The following is a 27,617-nucleotide window of genomic DNA, read 5'->3' on the forward strand; positions in this document are numbered from 1 at the left end:
TGAACTGGTCCACGCCCTCGCCACGGCCCAGCAAAGCCAGCACCAGGCGCTACTCACCCTCCGAAAGGAGCAAGAACAGCAGTTCGACGCCCTGGTGTTGGCCCAACAAGAAGATCGACAGGCGTTCCGGCACCTCCTCGCGTCAGCGGGGTCCACCAACACTCCCTCCGTGGGCCTGTCCCCCCTCACCCTAACAAAGATGGGCCCGCAGGACGACCCCGAGGCATTCATCACGCTCTTCGAGCAAGTCACGGAGACCTCGGGGTGGCCGATGGAGCAGCGCGCGGTGCGCCTCCTCCCCCTGCTAACGGGAGAGGCACAGCTGGCCACGCTACAGCTCCCCGCCAACCGCCGGCTGGCCTACGCAGACCTTCGCCGGGCCATCCTCTAGCGTGTGGGGCACACCCCTGATCAGCAGCGTCAGCGCTTCTGCGCGTTGCGCTTGGAGGAAGTCAGCCAGCCGTTCGCGTTTGGCCAGCAACTCCGGGACGCCTGCTGGCGGTGGCTGAGGGCCAACAACCGCGACACCGAGGAGATCGTCGATCAGGTGGTGCTGGAGCAGTTCGTCGCGCGCTTGCCAGCAGGAACAGTGGAGTGGGTCCAGTGCCACCGGCCGGCGTCGCTGGATCAGGCCATCGAGCTGGCGGAGGACCATTTGGCGGCTGTTCCGGCGGCAGGACAGCAGACAGCCTCTTCTCTCTCTCTCTTTCTCCCCCTCCTCCTGTGTCCCGTCCTCGCCCCATTCCCCCACCGCGGAGGCGGGGGCCGGCACCACCCCAGCCGGCCCGCCACACCTGCGGTGCCCTCCCGTTTCTCCCTTCTGTGTCTGTCTCTCCCCCCCCCTCAGGTGAGTGAGCCCCAGATCACCGGTGCAGAGGGAAAGCCCGGGCCGGTTTGCTGGCACTGCGGGGAACCGGACAACCTCCAACAGCAGTGCACAGCAATAGAGGTGGGCACGGTGGTTCAGATCCCCGACGCACCAGAAGCCGCCCTCGATTGGGCCGGAGCGTATCGCATACCGGTGAGTATCCAAGGGGCTACATATCAGGCGTTGGTGGATTTGGGTTGTAATCAGACCTAAATTCGCCAAAGCCTGGTTCAAAACGAGGCATTGGGGGGAGCACAGGGGGTGAAGGTGTTGTGTGTGCATGGGGATGTTCACAGCTACTCGTTGGTGTCGGTCCACATTTTGTTCAGAGGGGAAAAATCTATAGTGAAGGCGGCGGTTAATCCTTGCCTTACCCACTCTTTAATTTTGGGGACTGATTGGCCGGGATTTCGGGGTTTAATGACATGCCTAGTAAAGAGTGGGTCCTGCCATTTGACAGGGGGAGGTCCCGGTGTCGCTTTGACGGGAGCAGCTGTCACAGAGCCGTCTATGTCATCTCCGTGTCAGAGTGAGGAGCCGCTGGCTCCTCCTCTCTCTATTGGGGAATCCCTTGCAGATTTCCCATGAGAGCAGTCGTGAGACGAGACTCTGCGACATGCGTTTGACCAAGTGAGAGTAATCGATGGTCAAACGCTCCAGCCAAACGCCACCCCGTCCTTCCCTTACTTTGCGATTATGAAGGATAGATTATACCGAGTGACGCAGGACGCTCAAACTAAAGAGCGAGTCACGCAGCTTTTGATTCCAAAGAGCCGCCGGGAATTGGTATTCCAGGCGGCTCACTTTAATCCCATGGCTAGACACTTAGGGCAGGATAAGACACTAGCCCGAATAATGGCCCGATTCTATTGGCTGGGGATTCGCGGCGATGTTCGTAGGTCGTGTACGGCATGCCGCGAATGCCAGTTAGTAAATCCAGCGGCCATTCCAAAAGCGCCTTTGTGCCCTCTTCCATTGATTGAGACCCCGTTTGAGAGAATTGGGATGGATCTCGTTGGGCCATTAGATCGGTCAGCACGAGGGTACCGCTTTATATTAGTTCTGGTGGACTATGCAACGCGATACCCGGAAGCAGTGCCTCTGCGCAATATCTCAGCACGCAGTATTACAGAGGCACTCTTCTGCGTCATCTCCCGAGTCAGAATCCCGAAAGAGATTCTGACTGATCAAGGCACTACATTTATGTCACGAACACTATGCAAACTGTATGGGTTATTGGGGATTAAGCCAATCCGCACCAGTGTGTATCACCCACAAACGGACGGTTTAGTGGAACAGTTCAACCGCACCCTCAAAAATATCATTAGAAAATTCGTAAGTGAGGACGCACGTAATTGGGATAAGTGGCTCGAACCCTTGTTGTTCTCAGTGCGAGAGGTTCCCCAAGCCTTCACGGGGTTCTCCCCGTTCGAATTATTATATGGGCGTAAGCCACGCGGCATCTTAGACGTGCTGCGGGAAAATTGGGAGGAGGGACCTTCACAAAGCAAGAATGAAATTCAATATGTTATGGACCTGCGCGCAAAACTCCACACGCTCACCCACCTAACCCAGGAAAATTTGCGGCAGGCCCAAGAACGGCAAGCCCGCCTGTACAACAAGGGTACGCGCCTTAGGGAGTTCACCCAGGGAGATAAAGTACTCGTACTGTTGCCCACTTCGAGCTCCAAATTGATCGGCAAGTGGCAAGGTCCCTTTGAGGTCACACGGCGAGTCGGGGACGTCGACTACGAGGTGAGGCGAACGGACAGGGGTGGGGCGCTACAAATTTACCACTTCAATCTCCTTAAACTCTGGAAGGAGGAGGTCCCCGTGGCGTTGGTGTTGGTGGTTCCGGAGAAGGCGGAGCTGGGGCCGGAGGTTCAAAAAGGGGCATTGACATCACGTACCCCTCCGGTCCCCTGTGGAGACCACTTCTCCCCGACCCAGCTCACGGAGGTCGCCCAGTTGCAGGCCGAGTTTTCGGATGTGTTCTCGCCCCTGTCCGGTCGCAGTAACCTCAAAGAGCACCACATAGAGATGCCCCCGGGGGTAGTAGTGCGTAGCCACCCTTACAGACTACCCGAGCACAAAAAAAAGGTGGTTCGGGAAGAACTTGAGACCATGCTCGAAATGGGCATCGTTGAGGAGTCCCACAGTGACTGGAGCAGCCCGGTGGTCTTAGTACTCAAGGCCGACGGGTCGGTCCGGTTCTGTGTGGACTACAGAAAAGTCAACGCGGTGTCTAAATTCGACGCGTACTCAATGCCTCGTATTGATGAATTGCTCGATCGACTCAGCACTGCTCGCTTTTATTCGACGCTGGATTTGATGAAGGGATATTGGCAGATCCCCTTGACTCCACTATCCCGAGAAAAAACGGCCTTTTCCACACCGTTTGGTTTACACCAATTCGTCACCCTTCTGTTTGGGCTGTTTGGGGCGCCCGCTATGTTTCAGCGGCTGATGGACAGAGTCCTCCGCCCTCACGCCACTTATGCGGCCGCGTATTTAGATGACATCATAATCTATAGTAATGACTGGCAGCGGCACCTCGAACATCTGAGGGCCGTCCTTAGGTCGCTGAGGCTAGCGGGGCTCACAGCCAACCCAAAGAAGTGTGCGATTGGGCGGGTGGAAGTACGGTATCTGGGCTTCCACTTGGACAACGGGCAGGTGCGTCCCCAAATTAATAAGACGGCAGCAATTGCAGCCTGCCCGAGGCCCAAGACCAAAAAGGGGGTGAGACAGTTCCTGGGGCTGGCTGGCTATTACCGTAGGTTTATACCTAATTATTCAGATGTCACCAGCCCGCTGACTGATCTCACTAAAAAGGGGGCACCAGATCCGGTCCAGTGGACGGAGCAATGCCAGCGGGCTTTTTCTGAGGTAAAGGCTGCACTGTGTGGGGGGCCACTTTTACACTCCCCTGACTTTTCTCTCCCCTTTATGTTGCAGACCGATGCGTCGGACAGAGGGCTGGGGGCTGTTTTGTCCCAGGAGGTGGAGGGGGAGGACCGCCCCATCCTGTACATCAGCAGGAAGCTGTCGGTGCGTGAGGGGCGCTACAGCACCATAGAGAAAGAATGTCTGGCCATCAAGTGGGCGGTCCTCGCCCTCCGGTACTACCTGCTGGGGCGCCCTTTCACCCTCTGTTCGGACCACGCGCCCCTCCAGTGGCTCCACCGCATGAAGGATGCCAACGCGCGGATCACCCGTTGGTATCTGGCACTCCAACCCTTTAATTTCAAGGTGGTCCACAGGCCGGGGGCGCAGATGGTCGTGGCGGACTTCCTCTCCCGTTGGGGGGGGGGAGTCGGCTGCAGGCTGGGCGACTGCCCGGCCTGAGTTGGGCGGTGGGGGTATGTGGCAGCGGGGGCATGGTCAAGCGCTGGTCTGTGACAGGAGGGCGGAGTCAGGGAAGGTAAGTGGCAGAATCACTACACCTGAGAGCAATTAACCTGTTTGTGTGTCTTCCCAGTGACCGCGCCCTACTTAAGGAGGGAGAACGAGAGCAGAGGGGCTGATCCCTGAACTAGACGCCAGTTGTGTGTGTCGTTTTGGTGTTGCAATTGTTCACTGCAAAGTGTGGCAATAAAGCCTATTTTGAACCTGATCTCTGTCCTGCCGTCCTCTGTGCTCCACCCCCGCATACAGAAGTGTTACAAAGGGTTTTCTAATCATCCATTAGCCTTCTGAGGCAATGAGCAAACACATTGTACCATTAGAACACTGGAGTGATAGTTGCTGGAAATGGGCCTCTATACACCTATGGAGATATTGCACCAAAAACCAGACATTTGCAGCTAGAATAGTCATTTACCACATTAGCAATGTATAGAGTGGATTTCTGATTAGTTTAAAGTGATCTTCACTGAAAAGAACAGTGCTTTTCTTTCAAAAATAAGGACATTTCAAAGTGACCCCAAACTTTTGAACGGTAGTGTATATATTCATAAAATTAAGAACAGCCAGCAATGATTAGCAATATACTTTTTTTTTCCTTTTGACTCCATAACTCTGAACAGTCTTGATAACATGTTAGCTTGTTTGAGCAGTCATCCTAACCAAGCCAAATTTTACCCTCATTTGACAAGTGGACAGGTGTTAGTTTCAAGCTCTGGCAAGTATATTGCAAAACCTAGGACTTTAATCACGCTAGACAGTAGTGTAATAGGATTTCAACCATGTAGCATCCATGCATAATTTCTTTGACAGTGAAAAATTACATTCCTGTCTTTTTGTGTCTTTCACATAGATAAAGGAATTTGACTTCACGCACGTACCTCAAATGTCTTTTCTTTTCCTTCCTCCTCTGCTTCTTCATCCTCAGCACAACTCTGTAAAGGAGCCATTTCACTTCATCACTGCCTTGTTTTGTCCTCACCGGTTCTACTCTTTAGTGTAAATCAGGGGTCACCAAACTTTTTTCTCTGGGGGCCACATTGCCATTCCTGACTGTGATGGGGGCCGGGGTCGGGTCAGCTATATCACATAGAATTGTATGACCCAGACAAATATGACCACCAGCAGGCCTCATTGTGTAGTAGAGATTACTAGCCTGGCACAGCCATCCACACTACTATATCCACACTACTATATCAACACTTGATTCCTGGCACATATTTGTTTATCTTTACTAGTGGTTTGCAAAAGTAGTAATCAAGTCTTCACATTTTGTTTTAATTTGAAATACCACTGATATTCCATTTATTTATTTTCTAATAAAAATAATATCAAAGCTGTCAAGGTAAGAAACATCTGCCTATTTGAGGTGATTGACACTGGCAAAAGTGAGTGGAAAATTATAAATTGTAGGTAGGCCTGTTGATATTATTAATAATATAAATAATAATTGTATGCAGCACTTAATAAAGGTCAAATAAATAGGCCTATAAAATAAATACATTTTAAAAAACAGTGAAATTATAATAATATGAGCAATAGATCAATAGATCACAGCAGTTGTGCTGTGTCCTGCACGTCATTGCTCTCATCCATGGCCAAAGCAAAAAACTCGAATTCTGACGCTTTCTCATTCAGCTGGTCATACACGTTGTCCCCCAAATCTTCAGTTCGCCTGGTCATAGTAGGTGCGGAGAGACTCACCGCGTTGAGCGCATCCTTCTTGTCGGGACACACCTCCTCGGCCACAGCAAGCATGCATACTTTAACAAAGTCCCCATCAGTAAACGGCTTTCCATGGGTAGCTAGTAGGTGAGCTACCTTATAGCTAGCTCAGACAGCAGCCTGGTTGATCTGGGTTTGGCGAAGGAATACATTCTGTTGTGCAGCCAGTCCGCATTTCATCCTCCGAATCCTGTCTTCTCTTGTTTGCCCTCGCAAACTAGCATACTCTTTGTGGTGGGTTTCATAGTGACGATGCAGATTATATTCTTTGAAAACCGGCACACTTTCTTTACATACAAGATAAACTGCATGGTCCTTACACTGAACGAAAAAATAATCAGTGGTCCACTGTTCTTTAAAAACTCTGCACTCTCTGTCAGCTTTTTGCTTACCGCTAGCCATTTTGCTGTCCTGAACACTGACAGTTCTCTGCGCATGCGCTGCCTGTCACTGCTTGATCGTGAGCATATGACGAAAATTCGGAAAATATGAATAGTTCATTTTATAACTAAATATAAATTTTAATTGATAAACTCAACAAAATACAAGATGAAGACATGTTATTATTTGCCAAAAAGCAATTTAAAAAAATAGGCCATGACCACTTTTGGGGATTGCCTCATAGGGCCGGTTCAAGTGATGGGGGGCAGAGGGGCTGGGGGGCCGGTCAAAGGGGGGTGGCGGGCCGGATCTGGCCCGCGGGCCGTAGTTTGGTGACCCCTGGTGTAAATCTTTCAGTATAAATATGGGGCGTGTCACTACAAAATGAGTCCAGTTGGTTCAAAAAAAAAAAAGAAAAGTTGTTTCAGTTAATTATCTTTAAAACAAAGGGTCATTTGTTAAATGACCCTTTGGTGGAGCTAATCCAAAGAAATTAGTGAAAATGTTTAAGCTATCATCATCTGAACAGAAAATCAAGTTTGGAGAAAATCAGATGTAAACTTTATGATGTGTAAAGTAAAATTAGGGGTGGCACAGTGGTGTAGTGGTTAGCGCTGTCGCCTCACAGCAAGAAGGTCCGGGTTCGAGCCTCGTGGCCGGCGAGGGCCTTTCTGTGCGGAGTTTGCATGTTCTCCCCGTGTCCGCGTGGGTTTCCTCCGGGTGCTCCGGTTTCCCCCACAGTCCAAAGACATGCAGGTTAGGTTAACTGGTGACTCTAAATTGACCGTAGGTGTGAATGTGAGTGTGAATGGTTGTCTGTGTCTATGTGTCAGCCCTGTGATGACCTGCCGACTTGTCCAGGGTGTACCCCGCCTTTCGCCCGTAGTCAGCTGGGATAGGCTCCAGCTTGCCTGCGACCCTGTAGAACAGGATAAAGCGGCTAGAGATAATGAGATGAGATGAAAGTGAAATTAATGCATAGCGCTTTTTTTTTTTTGGCCAACAAAGTTGTATTTATGCGTAGGTTGTTCTGTAGTATAGTATTTTCGTGATGGATACATCATAAATTAAGGAATGTACTTACAGCGAAATTAGAAGAACGATACTTGGGTCATTTTTGGACACATTTCACATCACTATACTTCAAAATAAATTTTGTTACACCAGACTCGTTGTGTGCTGACACGCCCCATGTAGTAATTGATTTAACAACAGAGCAGCAGAAATACCTTTGCCATCATATCTGCATATGCAATATACAAAGGATCTACTTCCAGGACACTAGAGAATGGAGACAAAAAAACACCAACCCAAAACATTACGTTATGACTTTAATTAATCGATTCTTATTTAAATAGGATATTAAGATTTCCTGTGTATGCATATGGAGGATTGTGTGGGACCTTCTCTCAGTCAGGGCATTATGACTGAAGTGGAGGATAAGCTGGTTAAGAGGGTCCGGCTGAACCTCAGCCTCTGCTTCTTCCTCTTCCTTTTCCGTAGCCATGGGGGTTTTCTGTAGGCAGAGCCACACAAGTCACGCAAGCCTTCAGCCCAAATTTCACACATGCACACACTCATCCTTCACTAATGACAACACTTCAGACACTTTCATTTCTCTCTTACAACAGTCTCTCACTCAGACACTGTGATAATCCACTGACTCACTCGCTATACTGTCACGGAGCAAATCCGCAGGCTTAAGCTTTGAATACAAACACACAAAGACAAAGAGCACATTCTATCATATTTCAGCACACTGGCTTCCTCAAACAAGAATTGTGCACCATTTTTTTTTTTTTTATTCAGGCCTTCTGAGCAATTCATTGGATAATTTTCAACCATTCATTTGAAACAAGGCAACTGCGCTCTACTGTCACTACACTCGCTATACTCATGCTTTCTGTCACTCTTCAGCTAAGATCAGCTTATCCACACGTAACTCACATGCAGTTTTATTTACACTTTGACATGATGGCACAATGAAATGTTATTTAAGATAGTGTTTCTCATCCCTGGACCGACGGAATGGTAAGATGTACTTGTAGTACAGCATAAGCACATCTGATTCAATTCCCAATGTAATAATTACAGTACATAATAAATTTTATTCTATCCACATCCACTGGATATGAGCAATTGCGCTCTTTGATTGGCTACTCTACGACGAGGATATCAGCTTATGTACTGTGAGTGGAGAAAAACAAAATGGCAGAGTGCATCAGGTCAGATATACCACTTTATCAAATATTTAAAAGAAACAGAAATAGCTAAAAGAATATAGTTTTTCTCCCCTAATATCTCCTGTTCCACACCCCAGCCCAGTTGGTGGCGGTAATGCACCTTTAAGTTGGTTTGCCTACCGCCAAAAAAACCCTAAAGAAGAAGAAAATGGCGGATCATGTTACTGAGCCAACCGAGGACGAAATAAAAACTCTACTCGAAAACACCCCCCCCCCCCAAAAAAAGCAACAAAATATGGAATGAAAGTATTTGATGGGAAGAATGCATCTTTTTTATTTTTCAGTAATTATTATAGCATTTTTCACAAATTGCTACTGTCATTTCACTGGTTTGTTTACATTCTGAGCGGAAGTGATTTTGTCAGACGTTTTGTATAAAGCTTTTATTTATCAAATTTGCAAAAGCTAAAAATGCTGTTTCTCAAAATCCAGTGAATGTGGATAGAATAAAAGTTATTCCACTCAATTTCGTCGTACATGGCTGATAGCCTACTCGGCGCTCCGTGCCTCGTCAGCTATCATCATTGGCTATCACTCGTAACGAGTATGATTGTCCTCCTGACGGTGGGTCTGGTCACTTGTGGGTCATCAGGTGGCGGTTGAGGCCAATCCTCGATCCACAGTCTCTATTGCAGTGGGGGCATATGTAGATTGTTGTCCTGGAGGTGGTGGTTTGGGTTTGGGGAGCCGTTTTGGTGGTGGTTCTCTCCTTCCTCAGTTGCCTTTTAGTTTCTGCGGCACGGTGGAGGTCCTCTTCTAGGTGTGCTGTACCCTCATGGACCATCCTTCTCCACGCATCTCTTTCGAGGGCAGCCTCCTCCCAGTTATTGAGATTGAAGTGACACTTTCTGAGGTGTACTTTGATCATGTCTTTGTACCGCTTCTTCTGCCCTCCTTGGGTACGCTTTCCTTCCTTTAGTTGGCCATACAGAACGCCTGTGCGTGGAATCGTTTAGAGTGGGGAGAATTGGTGCACTGGCAGCCACCACACTGTTCTTGGCAGAGAGAGAGCCAGACTCCAATGGCATGAAGATCAAGACGATTGGTGGCCTCTCTTTGCTGCAGCCTTCTTCCGCCTTTGTGACCGTTGTGGTGCACTTCTGCCACCTTCCTCCGCCCACTCCGCTGTTGAAGGACTTGTTTGGGTCGCGCTTCGTCTGGAACCTCCCCTTTGACCTTACCGCCATGGGTGACCCTACCAGGAGCTTAGGCTCCAGACGGCTTTGCTCTCAGGTTCATCGGAACACACAAGGCTCTCCACCACGGCAAGGTGGCGACCCAGGGAGAACAAGTCAGCTATCAGCGCATATACGACTCAATTTCATGGAATAACTGTTAAATATGTGCCGAACCACAAGACCAATTTTAGACCTGGTCATTTCATGTGTCTTGAATATCAAGATTGTATTAAAACTGATTTTGATCCACTAAATGCGCGCGCACACACAAAAAATCCCTCCTCCCAGTGCATTATATCATTATGCATGTATCAATGATTTTCCATGTGGAACTCTTGCATAAAACCAGAAATGTCTATGGGGTTAAAATCTTATCCAGGAATAAACAACCAGGTCTGAATAGGGTCCAAATCTAGCTTTGTGCAGCCCTAAGGCCAGAGTTGAGAAGCACTTGTTTAGGTGACATGCCAGAAAAGAGCATGGCCATTGCCTGATGTAATGCTCCAGGACAGTGCCCAGGGGACGATACCATGAAGGTATCAATGACCAGCTCATGAAAGACATGCATCATTATGTGCTCATACATTAATGAAAATGGCAGTGCAGTGCGTGTTCAGTGAAGCATCATGATAACGGAAAATCAATTTGGTGTTTTATATTAAATTAAACTATTTTGCTGATGAACTTTAAATATTAGGCTGTACCCACAAAGACGGTTTTTTAGCTCTTCTGGTAATGCTTGAGTTTCAGTATGGCTTAATATATGCAGTACCATTATTATTGCCTGTTTTATTTAAAGTGCCCTAGCTCTAGAGTAGCTATTTTATGAATCAGAACTAAGTTTAAAGGAATCCTCCAGCGTTCTCCATCAAACGTCTATCCACGGTAACTGTAGTGTATGTGTGATTACCACTGACATTAATTTTGATTCCTGTAGTGAGAAAATAACAAATAAAAAAAAGAGAGAGAGAGAAATCTACACTCTAGGATACTTATAGAAGTCTAGTTGTGAACAAATATGTAACAGCCAAAGTAACAAAGCCTTAGAATCAGACAGGTATAAGAGACTTTCTTACTAAAGCTGTCTATATGTAGTTTATCTAACTTTTGAACACAATGCAATACAAGATTGCTCAGAGAATGGCTGGCAACTCTGCCATAACTCTGGTAAAATGCAACTGAATTGAACGAAATTGCAATACGCGTATTACCGACATATAACAAAGAATCCTGCCAAGTTTTATGAAATTCCTCCAAAAATTGTGAGAGGAATTGATTTCAGAAGGTGAATACCTTTCCTTGGACGGATGGATGGACGGACATCGCCACGACATAATCCCCCTTCGGGACTTTTGGCCAGCAGGGGATAAAAACTTTTTTGCCAAATTACATGAAATTCCTCCAAAAATTGTGAGGGAAGTTGATTTCAGAAAGCAAGCACACCTTGATGAAATTGCCAAAGTACAAGTTTGTTAATAATCAAGGGCGTAACTCTGGTAAAATTTGCCCAAACTGAATGAAATTTCAATCTGCGTATAACTGTCATATAACAAAGCGTTTTGCCAAGTTTGGTGAAATTTCTCCACAAATTGTGAGAAGAGTTGATTTCAGAAGAACGTACACCCTCATGAAATTGTCAAAGTACAAGTTATTTAATCAAGGGTCAAAACTCTGGTAAAATTTTCACAAATGAACTTAAATCGCAATATGCGGATTACTGTCATATAACAAGGCCTTTTGCCAAGCTTCAAGAAATTCATCCAAAAATTGTGAGAGGAGTTGATGTCAGAAGGCGAGCACACCTTCAGGAAATTGTGAAAGTACAAGGTTGTTAATCAAGGGCTGCAACTCTGGTAAAATGCGACCGAATTGAACAAAATAATATTCATACTAGTGACATATAACAAGGCCTTTTGCCAAGTTTTGTGAAGTTCCTCCAAAAATTGTGAGAGGAGTTGATTTCAGAAGGAAAACACACTCATGAAATTGTCAAATTATAATTCTGTTAATCAAGGGCTGTAACTCTGGTAAAATGTGACCGAATTGAACGAAATTACAATATGCATATTACAGACATAGAACAAAGAATCATGCCAAGGTTTGTGAAATTCTTCCAAAAATTGTGAGAGGAGTTGATTTCAGAAGGTGAGTACCTTTCCCAGGATGGATGGATGGACAGACGGCCGGACGGATGGAAATCGACATGACATAATCCCCCTTCGGGCCTTTTATCCAGCAGGGGATAATAAAAAAGTAGTTCTGGATATGTAAACATTCAAGCAGAAACCAGTGAAACTGGTGTGTTTGTTTTGAGCTGTACTGACTATTTTAGAAATAATTTACAAATTCCTACTTTTGAAAAACTAATTATATACATTAAGACCATATTCAGAATTGGTGACTCTGAAGTCCAAAAGTTGTGTCAATAATTATGTAGGTGATGTCTTGGTGTCCCATTCAGATTATGCAAATCATGTTTGTGTAGTTCATGACACCGAACATGCCAGATTTTTCTTGAGTAGAAGTGCCTGGGACAAGTTTTTTCTCGTATCGATTGTTTTTTCTTTGTTGTCTGATGTACTATAAAAGCAAAAGACTATTTAGAAATGAAAAACAAAATTATGTCCCCGAATGTTTTCTTTATTAATTTAGTGTGCTCTCCACATTTTGAAGAATAAGCTGAGCAAGCACTTGTCTGCTATGCTTACAACTCAAATTCTTAACTCTTGCATAGCTTCTTAAAAAAAAAAAAACACCTTATTAATCATGCGTAACTCAACTCCGAAGAGGATCCTTAATACTTAGTTTAAAATAACCCAACAAATTTGTGGAAATTTTCAACAATAATACATGGTTTATGCCTCGGTCACAACCGGCTGTACGTGCTCCTACGGCCGGTCTACGTGCAAAAAATGCAAAGAAACGCATGGAGGGCGCACGTGTGACGTGCTGATTTTCGAGCCGTAGACTGGCCGCAGACCGGCCGCAGAGGTTCTTTATCATGTCAAACAAACTCTACGGGCGCTTACGTTTTTTTCAGGTTGCAAGACAAACTTACGGCCTCGTGTGTCTTCCGTACGGCCGACGTGCGTCTTTCGTACGATTTGCTGGTGTCAGGTTTGGGCAAAATGTCAATTTTTTTCGTACGTCGCACTTGCGGACTCCGTATGTGTGTCGTGCGCCCCACATACGTAATTAGTACGGCCAACGCATGTTCAGATATTTCGTACGCCATCCATGCGTGTCAAGTAAAGGCCAATTTATGCTGACAACCCAGTCCTCGCAGATAGCGTCGCAGACAGTGTCTGCGTAGCCCCCCCACCTTCGCAGACGCTCTGCGCGCACCTCCCAAAAATTGTGACCACCGCAGAAGCCTCGCAGACAGCGTCGCAGACAAGAGGGCTCTGATTGGTCCACTCTACATCCGCTGTACACGCACTTCCGCTTCCCTACTTTCCCGGTTTGGTTTGTTTTCACGACCGGCATTTTTAAAAACACGAGCGAAGATGGAGCAGCACGAAGAGCGGTTGATCGAGGAAGTGAGGAAGTACGTACATCTATACGACTCCAGTTCTAGTCATTATAAAAAAAAAAAAAAGTTCTAGTCATTATAAGTAACCGGAGGATAAACACTCCACTAACCACACCCACCAACTACTCCTAGCGACTTCGCGCCCCCTTGCATTGTGCCGGTGAATAACATCGCGCACGCCTATTACGCCCCGCTCAACGATAAATTACAACTGTCTGCGAAAAGCTATCTGTGAAAGCCTTGTCGCAAGAGCATGCAGAGGCCTTTAGTCGGCCGTGCATTGGCCGTACGGCGAGAGGGCGTCAATCGCACGAAAACTCGGGTATATAAAGCTGCAGGGGTGCCTACGACCATTTGTACACGTAGGCTTTGATTGAGAGAAAACCCAATTTCATTTAATTTCATTTTATTGCTTCGCTTCAATTCAATATGCCGAAGGCAAAAGGGAAGAGGAGGATAGAAAAGGTGTCGGAGACGGAGGAGAGAGAGACGGCGGCAGAGAGGGAGGAGAGAGAGAGGACAAGGAGCAGTGAGGAGGAGGATGAAGACCACGACAGTGGCCAGCAGGCCAGGAGTTTGAGACGAAGTCTTTGCAAAGGGATTGCCATTTTCACAGTGAGAAACCAAAGTATGCCGAAATATATATATACCCCTCTCCAATCGCCGCAGTGGGACAAACGAACGCCGTTGGTACACACAACGTACAGATCGTGCGCAGTTCTTGCAACCTTCATACGATGCCTGCATGGAACGCACGGTCAGTACGATTAGTGCACGTTTGAAGGTGCATTGGCTGTACGAATGAAGCGACAGCCGTACGTCCGAGCAGCCTCAGATTTCGTGCGTGGTACACACGTTCGACTTCCGGGTTGTACGTTGGGTGCGCGGTGATCTTACTCCTTCATGGTCACCACAACTACGTTCTCAATGAACCAAAAAAAACGCAGCGATTTTGGAAATGCCAAAAATCGCACGGCCAAAAAAATCGTACGTCCGGTTGTGACCGAGGCTTTACATAAACATTCATTCACTTCCCCAAAAACAGCCTTGAGACTTCCATCATAGGTGCATTTTGGGCCACAGCTTTCCATTCGTTTTTTCAGTACAGGCAAACAGATAAAAAATTATTGTCAGTGGAATTCACAGGTACACGGCCGCTAGAGTAGATGTGACTGAAAAATGCTGGAGTATTCCTTCAGTACTTGTGTGACATTTATAGCAACTGTACTGCCTGCACCTACACAGAGACATGATTTTCTAGATGAGGTGAACATGCCACCGACTCTCACAACTTACAGTACGAGACTTACGAAAGAAAAGACGACACCCAAACAGAGAGGCAGAGTGTCACAGGGCAAACCTGCCCCTCTTACCACTGCTACGCTGAGATACACTGCTCTACGCGGCCTCAGGCTCAGCCCAAACTCATGCAGGGCCTGTCGGCTGCGCACACAACCAGCTGAGCCAAACACGGGCCAGGACGAAGACGTGAGGCGAGCAGGGACGCGCTGCCGCATTTCAGCGGGCAAGGTGCTGGCCGCGGGACAAACAGTGACAGAGAGGGCGCCAGCGGGCACACACGGCACACAGGACAGCGCCAAGGCTGGCCTAGTACTTACTGCTAGGTCCTGCACTAGCTTCTCCTCAAAGGAGTACTCCTCTGCTACTATCCAAAGTTTCTGATAGCCCATGAGGAAGAGGTTAATAGAGCGATGCCTGAAGATTCAGGGGGGAGAGGGAGGTTAGGAAGGATAGAGGCAGGGAAAAAGAAAGGGGAAAAATGGGACAAGGAAAAGGAGTGCATTCTGGAAGGGAGTGAAAGAGATGTACAGCCCATGGCCTCATCTGATTGGCCACCTCAAAAACTGAGTGAGGTACACCTAGGAAATCAGCACAGTTCAAATGTTAAGTGAGTGAAAATTAGTCAAGGAGGTTTTTTGTTTGTTTGTTTTAAATATTCTGAACCAGTTCTACATTTATTGCAACAAGTTGTTTTGCCTAAATACTCACCATATCAAATATTTAGGAAGTAAAATATTCTCCCAGGTTAATGACTTTATTAATGTGATCGTAAAGGACAGCACTGGAAGGTGACCATTCAGAATGGGAGTAAAAACTGGATGCTTGTGCTTAGTCCTTAGGTTGGAAAATGGACTGAAGGAAGATGTTGGAATCATGAGGTCTTTTAGGCTCACTTTACCGTTAGCATGGAGAACAGACCGTCAAAGCTGGAGGTTTGGTACAACTTTTCCAGCCAAACGTACCCATAGCCATTCAGGAAGTAATTATTATTTTTGAATCTGAAGTGTATTATAGAGACAACAAAGAGGAGAAATGTCTTAGAACTAATAGGAAAGGTGTATGGAATGGCCTATACTGCAATACTGGGTAGTGTTATTTCACTTTGTCTGACAGGATGTTAAAGCATAGCAGGGTTTGGAATAGGAAAGAGGACTAGAAATAACAAAAACAAATAATTCAGCATTTATTCTAAGGTAAATAAATAGGTGATGACGGATAAGCCACACAAGTCAAAATCAAGAACGTTTATAGCATGTAATCTACCTCTATTTGCCTACAGCATGATAAAACACACATCTCTTCTGATGATAAACAGTTCATGAAGATCTCACCTCGGTAGGTTGTAAAGAGGAGCCATGCGGAAACAGGCAACCACAGCACGCTTACGCTGTTTGGACAGCTGCTTTTGCCATACCAGTTTTTTACACCTAAGAGGCTGCTCCACCTGAGGGGTAAATGACCTTATTTATAGTGTGAAGACTAATGAAATACAACCCCGATTCCAAAAAAGTTGGGACAAAGTACAAATTGTAAATAAAAACGGAATGCAATAATTTACAAATCTCAAAAACTGATATTGTATTCACAATAGAACATAGACAACATATCAAATGTCGAAAGTGAGACATTTTGAAATTTCATGCCAAATATTGGCTCATTTGAAATTTCATGACAGCAACACATCTCAAAAAAGTTGGGACAGGGGCAATAAGAGGCTGGAAAAGTTAAAGGTACAAAAAAGGAACAGCTGGAGGACCAAATTGCAACTCATTAGGTCAACTGGCAATAGGTCATTAACATGACTGGGTATAAAAAGAGCATCTTGGAGTGGCAGCGGCTCTCAGAAGTAAAGATGGGAAGAGGATCACCAATCCCCCTAATTCTGCGCTGACAAATAGTGGAGCAATATCAGAAAGGAGTTCGACAGTGTAAAATTGCAGAGTTTGAACATATCATCATCTACAGTGCATAATATCATCAAAAGATTCAGAGAATCTGGAAGAATCTCTGTGCGTAAGGGTCAAGGCCGGAAAACCATACTGGGTGCCCGTGATCTTCGGGCCCTTAGACGGCACTGCATCACATACAGGCATGCTTCTGTATTGGAAATCACAAAATGGGCTCAGGAATATTTCCAGAGAACATTATCTGTGAACACAATTCACCGTGCCATCCGCCGTTGCCAGCTAAAACTCTATAGTTCAAAGAAGAAGCCGTATCTAAACATGATCCAGAAGCGCAGACGTCTTCTCTGGGCCAAGGCTCATTTAAAATGGACTGTGGCAAAGTGGAAAACTGTTCTGTGGTCAGACGAATCAAAATTTGAAGTTCTTTATGGAAATCAGGGACGCCATGTCATTCGGACTAAAAGGAGAAGGACGACCCAAGTTGTTATCAGCGCTCAGTTCAGAAGCCTGCATCTCTGATGGTATGGGGTTGCATTAGTGCGTGTGGCATGGGCAGCTTACACATCTGGAAAGACACCATCAATGCTGAAAGGTATATCCAGGTTCTAGAGCAACATATGCTCCCATCCAGACGACGTCTGTTTCAGGGAAGACCTTGCATTTTCCAACATGACAATGCCAAACCACGTACTGCATCAATTACAGCATCATGGCTGCGTAGAAGAAGGGTCCGGGTACTGAACTGGCCAGCCTGCAGTCCAGATCTTTCACCCATAGAAAACATTTGGTGCATCATAAAACGGAAGATACGACAAAAAAGACCTAAGACAGTTGAGCAACTAGAATCCTACATTAGACAAGAATGGGTTAACATTCCTATCCCTAAACTTGAGCAACTTGTCTCCTCAGTCCCCAGACGTTTACAGACTGTTGTAAAGAGAAAAGGGGATGTCTCACAGTGGTCAACATGGCCTTGTCCCAACTTTTTTGAGATGTGTTGTTGTCATGAAATTTAAAATCACCTAATTTTTCTCTTTAAATGATACATTTTCTCAGTTTAAACATTTGATATGTCATCTATGTTCTATTCTGAATAAAATATGGAATTTTGAAACTTCCACATCATTGCATTCCGTTTTTATTTACAATTTGTACTTTGTCCCAACTTTTTTGGAATCGGGGTTGTAAAAAAAAAACCTGATTGACATCAGGGATCGAGCTAATCAGGTGATCAGTAACGCAGTGCATTTGAGGCTTTGTGTATTCACACAGGAAAAAAAAATGACAGCAATTTTTCCAGAGTTAAAAGTATTTTCCTCAAAAATAGCTAATTCTGCTCTATTTTGAGTTTTGAGAGTAAAATTTGGAGTTGGAGCAAAATTGCAGAATAGTACAGTCGGGCAGACACGGTGGTGTAGTGGTTTGCACTGTCGCCTCACAGCAAAAAGGTTTCTGGGTTCGAGCCCAGCGGCTTACGAGCCTTTCTGTGTGGAGTCTGCGTGGGTTTCCTCCAGGCGCTCTGGTTCCCCCCCAGTTCAAAAGACATGCAGAGTAAGTACAATGGGGCCACTGTAATTGGCGCAAGCTGTAGTAAACCGGGATGTATGGATGCTGTCAGTCCCCACTCGCTTGCTCACTCGAGTTTGTTGACGGTGTAGTGGCTGCTGCTTTATGTCCCGGGGCTCCCTCATGCCTGTGTTACCTTCTGGCTCTCTCCTTTTAGTTATGCTGTCATAGTTAGTTGCCAAAGTCCCTGGTTGTACTCAGGCATACCTAACAACTTGTGTTTTCTCCCCCCCCCAAAAAAAAAAAATCTGTCCCTCTGAGTTACATGTCAGTCCTGGGATCGAGATGCTGACCTCTTCTGCTCCTCAGACCTGCCTGATCCATCCTGGTGGCCTGTGTCTGGTTGGAGTCTCATCGCATCGCTCCTGTGCAGGACAGCCCCATATGGACAGTTGAAAGTCACACCTGGAGGACGCTCTGGACTCTTACAGTAATGCTTTTATGGCTGAGGACGACAGTTGACCTGCTAACTTTAGGACTGCAGTTGTCATGAACAGTTTTGCACTCAAATTTCCATCAATGAAGAGTTTATAACATCAACGAAACTGACTTCATGTTAAAACTGTTAATGTTATAGTCATGTTGTCTGTTGTTGCCCAAATGAGGATGGGTTCCCTTTTGAGTCTGGTTCCTCTCGAGGTTTCTTCCTCATGTCGTCTGAGGGAGTTTTTCCTTGCCACCGTCGCCACAGGCTTGCTCATTGGGGATAGATTAGGGATAAAATTAGCTCATGTTTTAAGTCGTTCAAATTCTGTAAAGCTGCTTTGCGACGATGCTTATTGTTAAAAGCGCTATACAAATAAACTTGACTTGACTTGATTTGACTTGACTGTCATGGTTTCCCAGCCATAATGTATGTACGTATATATCGTGCTATGGCAAAGCTAGTAAAATTAAAAATTAAGTTTCTCTCAATAGAATTGGTTGTGCACCAGCCACTTTATCACATATGTTTTGGCTCTGCCCAAAATTAACAGACTTTTGGCAAGCTATATTTCAGTTTTTCCCCGACATGCTAGGAACATTCATAGAGCCCTGGCCAGGAGACTTGTACTGCTCAAATAGAAAGAAAGAGCCTCTTCAACTTTCCGTATACGGATTAGAGATCTTATGGATCATCTGACCATAGAGAAAATTTGTTATGCTGCAAGTGGCTGTGCTCTTATATTTACACCATCTAGCGACCAGTTCTGGATCAGGTAGAAAAGATGGACGCTTCAAACATATTAAAAGTATAGATGTAACCCTCCCCCTTCCCCTCTTTTTCTTAATTATTTTTTTTCCTTTTTCTGAACTCATTTGCGGTTCTTTTTGTGTCTTTTAAAAATTGTGTATCATACTTAATATGATGTGTAATGTTTTACATTTCGGATGGTGCAAAGAGGTTGGGGTTTGTGTTGGAGTCTGTTGGACTATATTAAACTGTATTTAAAATTGTATTTTGGATAACCTAAAAATTAATAAAAATACCTTGAACAACAACAAAAAAAAGAGTTGGTTGTGGCTCTGAACCGAGTACAATAGCACTAGAGTTAATTTCAAGACACACTGAACAGAGCGGGGCGGCACGGTGGTGTAGCGGTTAGTGCTGTCGCCTCACAGCAAGAAGGTCCGGGTTCGAGCCCCGTGGCCGGCGAGGGCCTTTCTGTGCGGAGTTTGCATGTTCTCCCCGTGTCCGCGTGGGTTTCCTCCGGGTGCTCCGGTTTCCCCCACAGTCCAAAGACATGCAGGTTAGGTTAACTGGTGACTCTAAATTGACCGTAGGTGTGAATGTGAGTGTGAATGGTTGTCTGTGTCTATGTGTCAGCCCTGTGATGACCTGGCGACTTGTCCAGGGTGTACCCCGCCTTTCGCCCGTAGTCAGCTGGGATAGGCTCCAGCTTGCCTGCGACCCTGTAGAACAGGATAAAGCGGCTAGAGATAATGAGATGAGAGGAGACTGAACAGAGCCAAATACCACCACAAAGAGTAAAAGAGTAACAGTGAACTGAGGAGAATTGACTCTGGAAAAACAGCTCTATCAAAAGAGTAACTTTTACTCTTTTTAAAGAGGGCGCAAATGTTATCTGGCATCGAGTAAAATTTACTTCAATTTGAGTAAATTTTACTCAGGCAAATTTCCTGTGCAGGAAAAATGTAGTATTTGCTGCGGCAGAAAGAACGTGCGCTTCTAACCTGCTCGAGATGGAAGACAGCAGCTGAGATGCCTTGGATTTTCTCGATAACGTGGTCAGTATTTAGAGGCTCTTCACTCTTCACCACATCCTTATAGAGGTTTAGCTGCCACTGCACTGCCGGGTCCTCTGTCTGCAGCATGTGTAGATGATGTCTCTACTAATGAACTAATGCATTATCATCTGTATGTAATTATCATACCTTGATTAACTCTTACCTTCTCTTGAAGATGTAGGTTCTGTCTAAGATGATCCTTCACTTCGTCATCCGTGTCTTTCTGTAAAAGCCAACAAACTCAAGATTTGCCTCTAAAATGTCTTGAATAGAGTTTTGATATGTATAAGGAATAAAACACCACAAAGTGTGCTGTTTGTTCAATTCAATGCCAGCCTAAAGTTGATTCGTTTCCAATAACAGTGCATGCGATAGTGTTTTATTTGGACAGTTCAGACTCAAGGTTACTGATCAGAAGGTCGGGGGTTTAAGCCCCAGCACCGCTAAGCTGCCACTGTTGGGCCTTTGAGCAGGGCAATTAACACTCTCTACTCCAGGGTGCCATATCATGGCTGACCCTGCGCTCTGATCCCAACTTCCTAACAAGCTTCCACTGTGCTGTAATCTACAGTACCAGTCAAAAGTTTGGACACCCCTACTCATTTATAGGTTTTTCTTTCTGTATTTTGACCATTTTCTACAGCGTAGAACAACAGACCATTTGCATCTCTGATTTAGCTGTGTCCACCATCTCTGTGGAATAACACATGAGTAGCAACACGTACCTGAATACGAAATGCCGCAAATTTGCGCAGTTATCGGCTACTCAAACAATTCTACTAACGCTGGAGTCAGATTGTTAAGTTTACCTGCTGTTAAAATGTGAGAAAGACCCCAAATGGAAGATCTAACCCATAGACGACAGAGACAGCGGCTTGCAAATCTGAACAGATCGGACATAAAAGACCAGCTACAAATACAGTGGTGCTTGAAAGTTTGTGAACCCAGATTTTCACACAAGTCCTAAAAGTAGATAAAGAGAACCCAGTTAAACAAATGAGACAAAAATATTATACTTGGTCATTTATTTATTGAGGAAAATGATCCAATATTACATATCTGTGAGTGGCAAAAGTATGTGAATCTTTGCTTTCAGTATCTGGTGTGAACCCCTTGTGCAGCAATAACTGCAACTAAACATTTCCAATAACTGTTGATCAGTCCCACACCAGCTTGGAGGAATTTTAGCCCATTCCTCCGTACAGAACAGCTTCAACTCTGGGATGTTGGTGGGTTTCCTCACATGAACTGCTCGCTTCAGGTCCTTCCACAACATTTCGATTGGATTAAGGTCAGGACTTTGACTTGGCCATTCCAAAACATTTTACTTTATTCTTCTTTAACCATTCTTTGGTCGAGCGAATTGTGTGCTTAGGGTCGTTGTCTTGCTGCATGACCCACCTTCTCTTGAGATTCAGTTCATGGACAGATGCCCTGACATTTTCTTTTAGAATTCATTGGTATAATTCAGAATTCATTGTTCCATCAATGATGGCAAGCCGTCCTGGCCCAGATGCAGCAAAATGGGCCCAAACCATGATACTACCACCACCATGTTTCACAGATGGGGTAAGGTTCTTATGCTGGAATGCAGTGTTTTCCTTTCTCCAAACATAACACTTCTCATTTAAACCAAAAAGCTCTATTTTGGTCTCATCCATCCACAAAATATTTTTCCAATAACTTTCTGGCTTGTCCTTTAGCAAACTGCAGACGAGCAGCAATGTTCTTTTTGGAGAGCAGTGGCTTTCTCCTTGCAACCCTGCCATGCACACCATTGTTGTTCAGTGTTCTCCTGATGCTGGACTCATGAACATTAACATTAGCCAATGTGAGCGAGACCTTCAGTTGCTTAGAAGTTACCCTGGGGTCCTTTGTGACCTCGCTGACTATTACACGCCTTGGTCTTGGAGTGATCTTTGTTGGTCGAGCACTCCTGGGAAGGGTAACAATGGTATTGAATTTCCTCCATTTGTACACAATCTGTCTGACTGTGGATTGGTGGAGTCCAAACTCTTTAGAGATGGTTTTGTAACCTTTTCCAGCCTGATGAGCATCAACAACGCTTTTTCTGAGGTCCTCAGAAATCTCCTTTGTTCATGCCATGATACACTTCCACAAACATGTCTTGTGAAGATCAGACTTTGATAGATCCCTGTTCTTTAAATAAAACAGGGTGCCCACTCACACCTGATTGTCATCCCATTGAATGAAAACACCTGACTCTAATTTCACCTTCAAATTAACTGCTAATCCTAGAGGTTCACATACTTTTGCCTCTCAAAGATATGTAATACTGGATCATTTTCCTCAATAAATAAATGACCAAGTATAATATTTTTGTCTCATTTGTTTAACTGGGTTCTCTTTATCTACTTTTAGGACTTGTGTGAAAATCTGATATTTTAGGTCATATTTATGCAGAAATATAGAAAATTCTAAAGGGTTCACAAACTTTCAAGCACCACTGTATGTACGAGTATGTGCAGATCATTTCGTAAAAAGGGTAAGTTTATATTTCTACCGTTTACCGTACGTGAACCGTAGACAAAATGTATATAAAGATGCGACATACTATAAGTGATATACATGTAAGCGCTACTCCGATTTATATTGCAGTTACAAATGCAGAACGCAAGGCCCCAGTAAAATGTAGGTAGTTGAGCTTGGGAAAATGTTGCCTTAGAAGACGTCAATAATTAAATTTTTTTTTTGGTTTGTGTTTTGTGTAACATTTGCCCACATCAGGAACCTACTTGAGCCTTACAGTAAACTTGTGCTAAACTTTCGTACGCTTTCATCTGCTTCCCAGTGATGAAGCTAGTAGCTAACACCAGGCAATTCACGATGTCCGTGTAATTCACACTCGGCCACGTCCGTACATCGTCTTCATACTCTACAACATTGCTGTACGGATCCACCCCTGAACATTCTTTTATCTTTTCCCTGAACCTGACCTGGTCACTATTACTCAATTCGTGATATATTTGCGAAAAATTGCAGTTCGCCAATGTACTCTCCTCGGTCGCCATGGATGCTATACTACAAAGATGGCGGACAGAACAAAATCGGAGAGCATCATGGGAGATTCATGACGTAAGTGCAAACGGTCTATACTGAAGACATCAAAACTATGAAATAACACAGAGAACATGTATGGAATTATGTGATAAACAAAAAAGTATTAAAAAAAACAAAAAATGTTTCATATTTTAGATTCTTCAAAATAGCCAGCGTTTACCTTGATAACACTTTGCACACTATTGGCATTATCTTTAATTAGCTTCATGAGGTAGTCACCTGGAATGCTTTTCAATTAACGGGTGCCTCGTCAAAAGTTAATTAGTGCAATTTCTTGCCTTCTTAATGCATTAGAGATCAAATAGTAAATAATAAAAATACAGTCAATAGCCCTCTTCCACACCACAACTGTAGTAATCCATATTATATCAAGAACCGCTCAACTAAGTAAAGAGAAACGACATCCATCGTTACTTGAATACATTCATTGTTTTTAATGAATAAAAATAAAGAAAAATCACTGAATTAGAAGGTGTGTGCAAACTTTTGACTGTTATTGTATATGTAACAATGTATATGTAACAAATAAATGCCTCTTCTTATTATTTCTCTTATAGTACAGCAATTTGTCAGTGATTACAAATTTTATTCGACATGTCGTGCTGTTTAACCATTTAATGTTATAGAACATCCACAAGTGTTATCATTTCCATCATAACAGATATAAACAGTCATTCCCTCATCAGCCTCTCAGCAGCAGCATGTCATGTTACTGAAAAACTGCAAAGTCCAGAAGACTTCACTGTGACGGGAAGCTTACTGACTTTCACAAAGTGCCGATAACCGAGGCTCTTAAATTTATAAACGTGAAATAAATGTCTTCTTCCAGGAAAAAATTCACAATATCAACAATTATACATCCTTCTTTGTTAAATGTGAGCGCATTTTTATTCTGTATATTACTACCGTAGTTTTTGATTATGTGAACCGTCCGCCATACGCCATCCCTGTGAAGGAGCTATAGTATTATGAAGATGATAACGCATTAAAAGGAGAGCATTAATATATTATAAACCACTTGAATTACAGCTGCCACTATTGCTGAAGCTACTGTTATAGAAAATTTATCAATACCTTCTAACCAATCAGGGGTGGGTTTCCCGAAAGCCTCTTAAGGCCATGAGAGTCTTAAATTACCTCTTAAGATCCATCGTTAAGCTAATGTGCTTTTCCTGAACAACATCGTAGCCCAAGTAGTCCTTTAGAGGCTGTCCACATGGCAACGGATTCAGGTGAATCTGATAAAATTGTTTATCGTTTCGGCCTGGCGTCCACACGGCACCGGCGTTTTGGGTGCCCCAAAACGAGAACGGGTTCCAGAGTGGAAAAATCTGGCAACGGCGCCGTTGCGAAGTTGTCTGGATGAGTAGAACGGATTTGTTTACGATGACGTCACAACCACATGACTAGAACAAGCAGCACTCTCGCTGTTTTGTATGAACCACTGCATTGCATTCACTTTTGTATACAGCTTTTCTTTTAAATAAACAAGTAACTGAACCATTTCTTGAATTTCTTCTTTTTATTGGATAAGACTGCTTTTCAAAATGTTCACACAATATAAAAAGTTATATAAATTATATAAAAATGCTTTTCAAAATGTTCACACACAATAAGAAAATTAAGTTATATAAAACTATGCACACTAATAAAACTAATTTGTACACACAGAAGGCACGATTTCCTCGCGTAGTCGCAGCCATCTTCTTTTTGTTGTTGTGTGCTTGTTCCTGTGAGTGCTTCACGCCGGGTAGAAGAAGGGGTTTATGCGCATGCGTCCTACTACTTCTTCTATTGTTCTGGTGTCTCCGATGGGACCGTCTTACAGCGCACGTAGAGGTGTGGCATGTGTATTGCATCGTTTTCAGCAAGCGTTGCGTTGCCATATGTACCTGATGTTTTACTGATCCGTTGCCCATGTGGACGCGATATTTTTTTTATAAAATCTCGTTGCCGTTGTCATGTAGATGTAGCTTTAGTTTGCTTGGAATTTACAGGAGACCCGGACCACTCGTTCAAAACAAAAAGCGACTCGCTCGCCGCTGAATACACAGAATACACGCGCCACCGAGGGACTCTCACAGTCAACGGGGGAGACTGGTGTTGAATCTGCTTTTGATGTAAAATTATTTTTCTTGTACATTGCAAGTACATTGAGTTAATTATTAAATAAATGTATGCAAAATACTATGAATATATTTCAATATGCAATGGAATTACATATGGATATCGGAATGTCACATTTATATCGCTACATTTTAATCAAATTTAACTCCATTAAATTGGCATGAGTGATTAACTAATTTAGTGTCATAAATGAGACACATTTCTGCACTTCTAACATTGTGTGTGTGTGTGTGGGGGGGGGTGTTGATCTGTATGTAGTGTGTACCTAAGGAGGTTGAATTGACCTCCTTATATATACGGTGCCTTGCAAAAGTATTCATCCCCCTTGGTGTTTGTCCTATTTGTTGCATTACAAGCTGGAATTAAAATGGATTTTGGGGGGTTAGCCTACCACTTTAAAGGTGCACATTGTTGTTTTATTGTGACACAAACAATAATTAAGATGAAAAAAACAGAAATCTGGAGTGTGCATAGGTATTCACCCCCTTTCGTATGAAACCCCTAAATAAGAGCTGGTCCAACCAATTCACTTCATAAGTCACATAGTTAGTTGATTAAGATCTAACTGTGTACCAGTGGCGGCTGGTGGTCTTTCAAACAGGGGAGGCTGGTCGGTTACGATATTTCCAGATTTTAAAAGAAAAAAGAAAAAACACATCAATTTTGCCCATACTCTTGCCTCTGATCTGGCTGATTGTTGGCAGGGTCACAAACTGTGAAATAACAGGTTCTTTTGGCCCATTAGCCTACTGTCCAATATACATGATGGTGGTGTTGGGGGGGAGGGGTATATTTTAACATTTTATATTTTAAAATTGTGGCATGTTGTTTAAAAATTGATCATTATTGAAAGCAGCTCTTTGTCAGGAACCTCAGCAGTAACAGCAGAGTGTTCTGGAATAGGCACAAGCACTGACCTTGGGGAGCCAAACATAGAGCTGGGTGCCACACATTTCATTCAATGACACTTTCTCTATATTTTACTTATTTTGACTGAGAAATGTTTTATTGACAATTTTGATAACCCTTCACTTTTAATCCAGGTCTGTAGTGTGAAATGTTCTCGGCTGTGTTTTTGTTTAAAAATGTTTTCCAAATTGTAGCTGTGTTTAATTCATATCCAGAGAAATATATATTCCAATATAATATACTCAGCATAAACATTTTAAATAGATTCTATATTTTTGGTCCATCCATGACATATTACTAAAGTAGCCTATTTACTGTTGTTGATGTGGGTCACTTGCTGTTAGCCAATTCACTTTCTCGTACCAGGAGAGCTGAAAGGAACGAGTGTTATTCCCTACCTTTTTCACCAAGTCAATTTGAGGCGTTGGTCTACCCTGCTCTTTAATTTTAATTTTTTCCTCGAAAGGAAGACTGGCAAATGGCTTTGCCAAAATTAAATCAGCAATGCTTGGCATCCGTGCGCAGCTTTCTTGCTAGCTGACTAGCCCCCTCAAGTTCAAGTTCAGTCACTCAAATAAACAAAATTTCTGGAACTAAGATAGCAAACTTGACAACACTATATTTACACTTTATTTACAATGAAAATATATACAAACTAAAAAAGCTGGTAGAAACCGTATGTAATGAATGAAATCGAAATGTAAGCTGATCTCTTACAATACACCACAGCACTTGCGAATCCGCATGGGACTGAACTGAGATTCACCGCTGCCTGTCTATATTTGAAACAAGCTGTCAATCAAAGAAAATATCCGGCCGCTTTCACCAATCACCAGTCTCCTCGCGGAAACTGCCATGTCCCTCCCATGTGAGGCTGGGAGTCCGTGGGCGGGCATTTTCACAGTATTTGTCCAATAACCTTCTTGCATTTTGATATTGAAAAGTGCATAGCTCCCAAATGCCATTGAAGTCCACTGAGGCTGTGCTGCATCACGCTGTCACGAGGGGGAAAAACTCACGCACACATTAGGCAAACTGGGGAAAGTTATAACGGAATTATTTCGCACTGTAGTTGGGTTGAGCACATATATTTCTATGATTCTGGATCTGAAATAGCAATGTTATAAGGTCGGCTATAACATAAGCCTAGCGCAATTCATCCTA

At 44.1% G+C, this 27,617-nt stretch overlaps 1 protein-coding gene across 1 annotated transcript in view; it reads right to left on the bottom strand.

Annotated features, from left to right (window-relative positions):
- ryr3 (ryanodine receptor 3) overlaps nt 1-27,617 on the bottom strand; it is a 296,068-nt gene that overhangs the window by 55,706 nt on the left and 212,745 nt on the right. Inside the window, exons 72-78 of the mRNA XM_060915728.1 lie at nt 20,500-20,559; nt 20,283-20,414; nt 15,966-16,078; nt 14,952-15,048; nt 7,783-7,895; nt 7,609-7,660; nt 5,155-5,208 (exon numbers count right to left, since the gene is read on the bottom strand). Coding sequence (XP_060771711.1) covers nt 5,155-5,208; nt 7,609-7,660; nt 7,783-7,895; nt 14,952-15,048; nt 15,966-16,078; nt 20,283-20,414; nt 20,500-20,559 — 621 coding nt within the window. The remainder of the gene's footprint in view (nt 1-5,154; nt 5,209-7,608; nt 7,661-7,782; nt 7,896-14,951; nt 15,049-15,965; nt 16,079-20,282; nt 20,415-20,499; nt 20,560-27,617) is intronic.

This window comes from Neoarius graeffei, chromosome 3, assembly GCF_027579695.1.
Source record: "Neoarius graeffei isolate fNeoGra1 chromosome 3, fNeoGra1.pri, whole genome shotgun sequence".
NCBI classification, from domain to species: domain Eukaryota; kingdom Metazoa; phylum Chordata; class Actinopteri; order Siluriformes; family Ariidae; genus Neoarius; species Neoarius graeffei.